The 10,186-nt window shown below is 39.4% G+C and overlaps 1 protein-coding gene across 1 annotated transcript; it reads left to right on the forward strand.

Moving 5' to 3' along the window:
• The first annotated feature begins 3,037 nt into the window (after positions 1-3,037).
• Positions 3,038-9,962, forward strand: rtn4rl2b (reticulon 4 receptor-like 2b). The gene is made up of 4 exons (XM_007234031.4): positions 3,038-3,222; positions 7,159-7,385; positions 7,695-8,090; positions 8,194-9,962. Exons 1-4 carry the CDS (start codon positions 3,165-3,167, stop codon positions 8,926-8,928), a joined length of 1,416 nt encoding a protein of 471 aa, XP_007234093.3. The 5' UTR covers positions 3,038-3,164; the 3' UTR covers positions 8,929-9,962.
• Positions 9,963-10,186: the final 224 nt, after the last annotated feature.

The following is a 10,186-nucleotide window of genomic DNA, read 5'->3' on the forward strand; positions in this document are numbered from 1 at the left end:
TATTTAGCATTCAGCCACACAAACATTGGTGAGGTAAAATAGTAGATACTGAATAATTGATACTTATTGTATAATCAGAAGCTACTGATCACATAACACTTATTAAATATTTAATAATGACTAAATGACATCACTAATTACTATTTACTAAACAATTATTAGGTACTAAAGATAAAGGTACTGAACAAAACTAATTCATAATGTTACGCTGATTCATTAGAAATCTGTTAAAAAGTAGTAGAAGTACTAAATTACTAATAACTATTACTTTCAGGTAATTTAAAGATACTGAATAATTAGTATGTATTAAATAATTGGTAGTCATTTAAAATGATTCATAATCATTAAATAGTTACTACTTACGAAATTATTAGTAGGTACTGACTAATTATTGGATGCGAAACACATAAGTACTGAATACTTACTACTAGAATAATTATTATGTTAGTTAAATATTGTATGAGTGCAACTGAATGCCCATGTCAGTTTACAAAGAACTGAAGGTACTAAGTAATTATTAAGTACTAAAACAAATCATAAGTACTGAATAATTAGTAAATACTGTATAATTAGAAGTTACTAGACAATAAGCAAATACTCAATAATAGGTACGTAAGTAGGTACTAAATAATAATAATAGTAATTATTTTTTATTTGTCTCCAAATAAAAACTTCTTTTTAAATAATTATTATGTACTGAATTGTAGAAGTGAAAAATTCAGTAGTGTTCAGAAATTAACCATTTTATCCTAAAACGACTGTCTGGATACTTACAGGAACAAAAAAATCACAGATTTGGGCATTGCGCTCTGCTTTCCAAAAACAACCTACAGAATCCACACAGATCCTGAAAAGAAAAGAGAAAACGTGAGGTGTGAGGTGTATTCCATCATCCCACTCAGAGCTTTTATGCTGCTAGCGCTGCTGCTGGTGCAGTTTCCGCCTTAACTGGCCTACATGCCGAAACATGACTAACCGTAATTCGCCTTTTCCTTTACTCTAATTGCTCTCCAGGGAAAATGACAGCCTTTTGTGTCCCAAAGCACGAGCACATTTATCTATATACACACTCTAGCTGTTACACACACACATACAATTTGGCATGTTTGTCTCTGTGGGGTACTTCCGGCTCCTTTTATGTGTCTAAAGCTGAACGAAGCTGTACCTTTCTTAATAGCGTTTACACAGTGAATGACTGTGTAATGAAGGTGGCCAGATTGTTGTACAGTTTACACTGATCAAATTGACACATGACTTTGACAGTATCAGAGTGTGATACTGATTTTACTACACATCTTTTTCTGAAATCTGGATTTTTTTTCATTAAAAACGCTTTGTAAAGCAGCATGTAAACTGATCATGTTACCTCAGGGAACAGACTGGGAATTCCCACACCTGTATACACTGTGAGGTGTTATCATGTGAGTGCAGTTGAACACTGGCTAGTGTGGTCATGGCAAGGCAATGTGAGTTTGAACAAGGCCGGATAGTAGTTTGGTGCTAAATGGATGAGGCATTCCAGTAATATTTTTTGTGCAACTGGACATTGTAAATGTCATGGCACGCAATATTTTTTCTGTCCAGTAATATTTTGGCATGATAGTGTATATACAACAATGTGTATTAAAGGAGAACGGTGTAATACTTTTGATATTGGACTTTTGGTGTAATAAAACATGATTAAAAGTACTAACCTTTGATAACAGTGTTCTGAGATCCAGAACGTTTAACAGTTTGTCCAAACACCCTTCAGACTGGATGACACAGCGCATAATTTGCCCCAATAAATCATTTTGTCCACCGTTTTCCAGGCTCAAAGTAGCTCCACACCTCCTTGCTAGAATCCGGAGAGCCCTGACATTTAAAACAAGGTTTTAATAACCTACAAAGTGCACAAAAAGCTTATTAAAAACCAGTTTACATCCTAAGACGCGACCTACAGCTCTGAGCGCCATCATTACTCCAGGCACCTGCTTCTCTATGTGGAGTCTATGTATATATACATAGCGTAGCTGCCGACGCCAGGAGTAATATTTTAGAGTAAATTTAGCAATAGCTGTATATTTGTATGTATCATTTCCTGAATCCTGAAACCTTTTTTGTTAACTTACATCCTTTTACTTTCCCAAAACTATTATAAAATTTAATATGATTATAAAATATTAACTATGTCAATATAGATTAAATTACCTATTTGTACTGAGCAAGCTTTATTTATAAACGGAAAGATCATAAAAGACAATAAAGCAAAAATACATAAAAATACAATAACTGTCCAGTGGAGACCTTCATTCAGCATGTACCCAACACAAAGAGGGTAAATAACACTCTACCAGTAGAACCACAATTAAATCTCACTTATCTAGACAAGCGTATAAACACAAACACACAAAACACCCATAATAAACAAAAGTCCCTCATAACCCCAAACAGAGTGTAATTTTGGCCTCAGAGCATGCTGGGAGCGAAGCAGAAGCAAGTGGCAGAGTCTTTGAGATAGAGTACAATGAGGAAAATGTTTAACTCTGAAGAAAAACACCAACTCTGAGAATGGTTTAATACTGAGGGTAGTTAGGATAATACCACAGGAATCCAAAATGTTAACACTGGATTTTTACACTGTAGATTTTACGGTGTGGAGGAATACTAATGGGTGGGCAGTTAAGTGGCCCTCAAATTTATGGAAAAAAAAAATTAAAAATGGTCAAAGTGGTTCAAACACTTGTCATCAAGATTAAAACATTGTGCATGATGTGCTCATGTGCTCATTAATGGTTGTTTAACTTGGTCAGGTTGATCAGGTTTGTAAAACAGCTAAACCATCAAACTCAGAAACATAACCTATATTCAAAAAGCAGGAAACACACACACACGCGCACACACAGTGATTTCCCTCTTTTGAATCCAGCACGCCCTCGCGCGCATTACGTACAGGCGATTCCGTAGCTGCCCACCTCTGCGCGCTCCCCTCTTTCCCGCCATCCTCCTCATTCCTCCTCCTCTCTCCTATCTCTCGCGCGCTATAAAAGCGCGGCCGCTCGCGCTGTTTCTTCAGTCGTCTTCGACTCGAGCTTGCGCGCCAGAGCTGAACGCAGCGGAGATAGCAGGCACGTCCTCGCGCTCAAGCTAACTCGCTCTCGGCTCTAGGCTCATCATCATCCGAGATGGAACCTCGCGCAGCTCTTCGGCGATCTCGCGCCTCCAGTGCGCTCAGCTTCAAAAGTGAGTAGTTTTATACAGTTTTTACTGTCTGTGTCTTCGTTAGTGCTTGACTTTTATGGATGCATATTAACGCGTAATAATTTATAGGATGTTAACAGGATTTAGGGTAGCATAACGTAAAAAATAGCTGGCAAAATTGTTATTGGGTGCTCGAGGGACTGTCCTGATTATTTGCACTCTAATTGAATGATGTGGAAAGTTCTGGACTGTACATATTCTGCACTGGATACAGTGCATTCAGTAGATTCAATACTGTAAATAATGATATTTCTTTTAATCCAAGCCTTTAACTTAGCAGTAAAAAGTACCATACCATCTACCAGAACAATTACTAGAAAATAAAGGTGCTGCAATTGGAGAACAACCATTATTGTTTACTTCAAGTAAATTGTAAAATAAATATGTGTTTAAACATTTGAAAGAAAATCTTACATCTTTCACAGCTTCTATATAAATGGTTCTATGTGGAAGTAAAAATGGTTCGTATGGCAAAACTGGAAGGACAGTTTGTAGCACATCCTTACTTAACATCCTCTGTTTCCTTCAGTACATCAACTTTCCAAATATGCTAACATTTTTTGGCTCAGTAAAGAACAATTTTGATTTTAATTACAAGTTTAGATGTTTTCACATCTCCTACACACTAAGAAAAGTAAGTACAGATTTGTACTTAAAAGAGTACAAATCTTGTCGCTGGGGCTGTACCTTATATTGAGGTACAAAAAGTACCTTTCAGTGAAAGTCCTTTTTTGTACCCATGGTTTTTGTGCCAGTAAAGATTATAAAGATTATAAACATTATCATCAACTAAATATGGCTCAAAAACTTGATGATCCAAAATTGTCTGGCTTTACAAATAAAAATGTACAATTTAAATATATATATTGTTTATTAGTACAGTGCTACAGAATACAGAATGTACCCTTTGGCTGTTTAAATGGTACAAATCTGTACTTACTGCTGTTAGAAGTTACTTTGTACTTCAGAGGGAACAAATCTGACCCTGTAAAGACCAATATTGTACCTTTGAGGGTACAATTATGAAGAGTGTACCTTTGAGTACAAAAAAGTACTCATATCGTACCTCTGTTTTTTAGAGTGTAAGAAATTATTCTTTGTGGAATAGGGCTACACACTTTATAATGTAGCATCGTTTTCACTATAAATTACGTTTACATTACATATTTGCTAATTGTTTTCAACAATTATGTAGTATCTGTCCATTACCATTTACTTAACTCTAATGTTGGAAAAAAATATTATGTAAAACACCTATTTGTAGCATCTTTATTTTTGATTGTTCGTTATACAACTCAAGTCTAGTCCTATAGGGGGCTCAAAACTAGAGCAGACATAGACCTGCTCAGGCTGAGGCTTAGGGTCCTGTAAACATCATTATTAATAGCATTTAACCTCCTCTGTCCATTTCAGTGCTGTCAAGCCACAATTATCAGTTTCATAAACAACCCTATGGTATATATGTGTGTAAAGAAACTCTTAGATGTTTAAATATACTTCATCAATTTTAAGGGTTCTTTGAATGCTTCTTTTTTAGAGTGTACAGGTACAGTGGCTGTCATTTAAATTATTTTAAATTGTTAGTAGGTACTGATTAACTATTGAATGCCAAACTCGAATTGAATAATTAGTAAATACTGTATAATTAGAAGTTACTGAACAATTACCAAATGCTCAATAATAAGTATATACTAAATAATATTCGTATTGTTCTTTAAATTATTTTTTAAATGAGTGTACAGGCACATATCAGCATATCAGTTTAATTGTCCTTATAAGGCTTATTTTGGTCAATAACAACTTTTATAATTTGAAGCCCCTCAACAATAATAGGGAAGGGCCCATCAAATAAACTTTAGTACGTTCTAAAAGAACAAGATCTTATATACAGTAGTGTAGTACTGGGAACATTAAAATCCCTCTTAGAGTCATGATGGTTCTAAAGAACTTCTTTAAGGGTGTAGACAAATGGTCTCCAACCCAATCTTCCTGTAGGTTTCAAATCCAACCCAAATCTAGAAGATCCCATTTAGCCAATTAAGCACACCTTAGGGTAATTATTAGTTGGACCAGGTGGGGTGTATTAAAATTGAATCCAGGGCACAATAGGAATGTAGCTCTCCCACTAGGAGTAGAGTTGGAGACCACTAAACAACTGTTTGAAGTTCTTTAGTGGTTTAAGTGGTTCTTAAATTTAAAACTGTAAAGGAACCTTCTAAGGTAATTGAAGGAACTTTCAGGAAAAAATAAATTCTTGAAGGTTCATTGGAGCACCCTAAGGGCATCCGCAACAGTAAAATAAAAGTTTATACTTTTAATCCAAAAGACCATGCACATGTTTACATTCTTCTTTGTCTGGCTAAAGAGTTGTGCACGTGCTCAATTAGGATTTACAATAAGAAACCCTTTAATGGCCACCATATCTCCTCTTGCACAGCAGGAAGTTTACCAGTTTTAAACCTGCGCGGTTAGTGTTAAGTGAACACAGCGAGTGTTAAAATGTAAAACTCACAGAGTTAATTTAACCCAGGCTAAGTTTCTGTGTGAAATAACCTGCGCAAAGACGCACACACCACCGAGCGGGTCACGGCACGGGCGCGCTGGAAAATCTTGCGTGCTGAAGCTGAATGCGCGTGCCATGATTAAATTACGCAGCGCGCGGCTCTAATAAGCAGGGTATTGTGCGGAGTCACTGGACCCTCTTCCACGCGCTTAATGTTTTATGCGTTGCGCTCCTCAAGCCCGCTCCTGTTTCACCCGCCTGACGTTAATCCCACCTCTTTTTGTTTCACGCGCCTTTACACACCCTTCCATCCGTTCAGTTCAGGCCGCGTGGAGGGCTCACGGCCTGGTGCGCATGCGTGGGTTCTCTCTGTGTGCGCGTGACGCACTAGTTCCTTTGATTCCTTTTAAAGAGTGCACATCAAAGGGAGTTTAGGGTGCTGAAAAAAATGACAAGACCAACCCCCTAAATCAAAATTAATAAATAAATAATACAAACCTGCTGGAGCATTAGGAATAGAGAGAGGTTCATGATCTGGGGCAATTAACTGATTTAAAGAACGATTCCAACGAATTTTCAGTGTTTAGCTCCCCTCCCGTTAAATCAAGAACACAGGGCATTCATTTGGTTACAGGTATTTATTTAGCAACTTACTGCCATTGAGCATGCCATAAGAACAATATACAAAATAATACACATCATAAAGTGAGAAAAACATGATACAGATACATTCTCATGGGGAATATTCAATATTCAGTGATGTCTCACAAACATAAATATAGCTTGTAAAATGTATTAACATTCAAAGAAACAAACAGAAAACCATAAGCTTGGTAAACATTCAGTGAAATGTAATAGGCTGTAAATTAAACTATGGTAGCATATTAGCCTTTAGCTAGCTCATTCGTTATAACTGTGTATTTATGTAATTCTGTTCCTTTGTGAACATTACTACACAGCAAAAAGGGCGTCTCAATTCCTTATACTAACTTGATTTTGTGTATGTAGTATATAGTGTAGATAAAAGTGTAGTGTAGATAAAAGTGTCAAATATCCACAATACATACTCAGAACTATTATCCCACAATGCAATGTTAATTAATTGCAAATAACTGCACCAGGTGGCTTTTTGCAGTATTAGGAACATATACAAACATAGATAATGAAAAGCCATATTCTTATCATATATAGTGGAAAAAAGGGAGGAAAACAAATAAAATGTTGTGTACTTTTATTCTTACCTCAACATTGTGAACAAAACTAAATTATTAACTTAAACTGAATTACTGAGTCTGATGCCTATAAACACATTTTATGAAAAAAATTATTTCAGCTGGAGTTAAATACACTTATATACAATATATACAAAATATAAAGCTAATTACATCTTATATTCTCTTTTTTCCTCTCTGCAGGTGGTCTCACTCTGTGGCTGGTGGTCTGGCTGTTGGCATGTCATGTAGCTCCAGGCCGTGCATGTCCGAAGCTCTGTGTGTGTTACCACACTCCAATGACTGTGAGCTGTCAGTCGCAGAACTTTACCATCGTTCCGGTTGGAGTGCCCTACGAATCCCAGCGAGTCTTCTTGCAGAACAACCGCATCACTGAGCTCAGGGCTGACTCCTTCGGCTTTGAGACACAGGTACTCATCATTATTAGCATGATATACAAGTGTATAGACAAGTGTATTGTGAGATAAGGCAATACAACGCAGTATGAGAGAGGGCCTTTATTTGCAGAAGAACAAAACCACATAACCCTGAAATGATATCTTTATAAAAAGCGTTCAAGATACTACTTAAAATAGTTTTTTATTTAACTCTTGATACATAGAGACAATTTTGCCATCACAATACAATAGAATATAACTAATGCAAAGGTTTTCTCATAATAACCCTCCTCTTCGCCTTTTCACCAAGTTCTTCCTTCATTTCCGTCTCTTCTTCTCCAGGTCCTGTGGCTGTATTCCAACAACATCACATGGATTGAGGCAGGGGCATTCAGTAACCTGCGTGTGCTGGAAGAGCTTGACCTGGGTGACAACCCGTCACTGCGTCGGCTGGATGGCGGTGCCTTCCGCGGTCTGGAGCGTCTGCAGAGCCTCCACATGCACCGTTGCGGCCTGACCGAGCTACCAGCCGACCTTTTCCTCAAACTCTACAGCCTTCAGTTCCTCTACCTGCAAGAAAACCAGCTGGGTCACCTGCCTGATGGGCTCTTCTCTGACCTGGTCAACCTCACACACCTCTTCCTGCATGGCAATCGAATTCGCGTGATTTCTGAGAACGCCTTCCGAGGCCTGGTCAACTTGGATCGCCTTCTGGTGCATGACAATCGCATCCGGCAGGTAAGACTCCAAGATATGTTGAACTTAAGAAATGCAAGCTCTTTTGCTCATAGGAGGTGCACATTACTTACTTACTTACTTACCTTTATACCTGTCCCTACAGGTGCACAGACGGGCGTTCCGGGACTTGGGCCGCCTCACCATCCTCTACCTGTTCGACAACCAGCTACGGGAGCTGCCTGGCCAGACTCTGCGGGACACATCAGGGGTGCAGTTCCTGCGCCTCAACGGTAACCCTTGGGGTTGCGGCTGCGAGGCCCGCTCACTCTGGGAGTTCTACCGGGGTGCACGGGTGTCCAGCTCCGAGGTGATCTGCACCTCTCCGGCGCAGCGCAAGGGCCAGGATCTGCGCTTCCTGCGTGAGCTTGATTTCGCCCTGTGCCCACTGCCTGACCCAGGCTCACTGTCCGGCACCACCACCACCACCTTCAGCACCAAGACCCGCTGGTGGTTCAACAAAGGCAAACCAGCTGCCTCGTCCAAGGGCGCCTTCTACAAGAGTGGCGAGCCAGTCAAGGCATTCCCGTTTGCGTCGGCCAAGAATGTCCATCCCGTAGCAGCTGCAGCAGCAGCGGCAGCATCGAACCTCGCCTCCAAGTACGAGCCGGCAGCAGAGGAGGTTGCCCTGCCAAAGTTGGAGCCAGAGGAATACTGGGCCAACTACGGCAGTGAGGATGCAACCTTAGTCCGCTGCTTCGAGCTTGAATGTCCTGAGGCTGATGATTCGACGGCCCTCTCTTCCTCCTCCTCCTCCTCCTCATCCTTCTCTTCCTCTTCATTTCTTTCTCTCCTCTCTCTCTACGTGCTAGCCCTCTCCCTTCACTTGCTCTTTGGCTGAGTGCAGCTGTCTGAGCTACTTTCTTCTCTTCTTTCACCCTTTTTCAAGTGCTTGGGCCCCTTAAAGATTTAACGGGGCCTGATAACAAAGGGCACATGACAGCTGTAGCAGCCTGGGGAGAGATAAAGCTGATACAGACATACACATAAACACACACATATAGGCATATGTATAGACACATGCCTACACATATACATACAGACAAATGCTGTATCCAGTCTAATTGCAAGGCAGTGCTAGGAGTTAGATTGGCCTGTTGCTTGCATTGGGTGGAATAAAAGTCCCAGGGTGCTTTGCAGCCCCACTTAGGGCCATTCTACTCTTTCTGCACCCAGCAAGAAAAAAACAAAGGGTAAACAGGCATATATGAATCAATGGTGCTAGACAGAACAAGAGATGGACTTAAAGAGAAATTGAAGGCAGTAGTACAAAGGTAAAGATGTCAGAAAAGATTAAAGAAAAAGATGGCTACTCTCTGTTCTGTGGTCTCCTCAAAGATGTGTCATTCAAAAGCCATCACAAGGGACCATGTAAATAACTCATGATCCACTTACATGTATATAGGCATACAACATACTCACACAAATGCTTTGGCATCAAAACAGCATCATAACAATTGGGTGTGTGTCATGGTGTGTGGCCTGTGCTTAGCTAGACTACAGCAGCAGATTTAGTTATTGAATTAGATTCAGTATGAATGAAGCTGTAATAGAAGAGCACTCTGAGAGTGTAAAGAAGGACTCTGTGTTGTCTGCCTGCACTTGTTTCAGGGGATTTGAGTTGCAGTGTGTGTTCACTCTGGAGCTTATGTAAACTGCATCACTAGCGTGGGTGAATGATTAAGTGTGTGTGTGGTTGATTCTGGGCTTTCACTGTGCGCTCAGCGATTCGGCCTATAGAACTCAGGAATGAGAGATGTGCTCCTGAGTTCACCATAAAAGGAGATGTTCTGTTGTACACAGTGGAAAGTGAACTCTGCTTTTGTCCCCATGCTGTAAATAAAGCAATAAACATTATTTCTATTACAAACTAAACATGTCTTCTGTCTTATTGACTTATTTTTTGTGTTTTAACTTAAATTAAGAAGTTATGTTGTACTGTAGTATCACAAACAGTATAGATCTAGCCATATCTATACAATGATCAGCTGCTGTATTAGAAACACCTACCATATAGCTCCATTCTACTGTATACTAGACATATAAGCATGTTTAGCCATTGGTTAGCCCTTCTTCAGACTGTTCATCAATGGTCAGTT

The sequence above is a fragment of the Astyanax mexicanus genome, chromosome 10, assembly GCF_023375975.1.
Source record: "Astyanax mexicanus isolate ESR-SI-001 chromosome 10, AstMex3_surface, whole genome shotgun sequence".
In the NCBI taxonomy this organism is placed as follows: domain Eukaryota; kingdom Metazoa; phylum Chordata; class Actinopteri; order Characiformes; family Acestrorhamphidae; genus Astyanax; species Astyanax mexicanus.

Coding starts and splice junctions, on each gene's coding strand:
- rtn4rl2b (XM_007234031.4), top strand. CDS start 3,165: ATGGAACCTCGCGCAGCTCTTCGGCGATCTCGCGCCTCCAGTGCGCTC. Junction 3,223..7,158: donor CAGTGCGCTCAGCTTCAAAA/GTGAGTAGTTTT, acceptor TCCTCTCTGCAG/GTGGTCTCACTCTGTGGCTG. Junction 8,091..8,193: donor ATGACAATCGCATCCGGCAG/GTAAGACTCCAA, acceptor CTGTCCCTACAG/GTGCACAGACGGGCGTTCCG.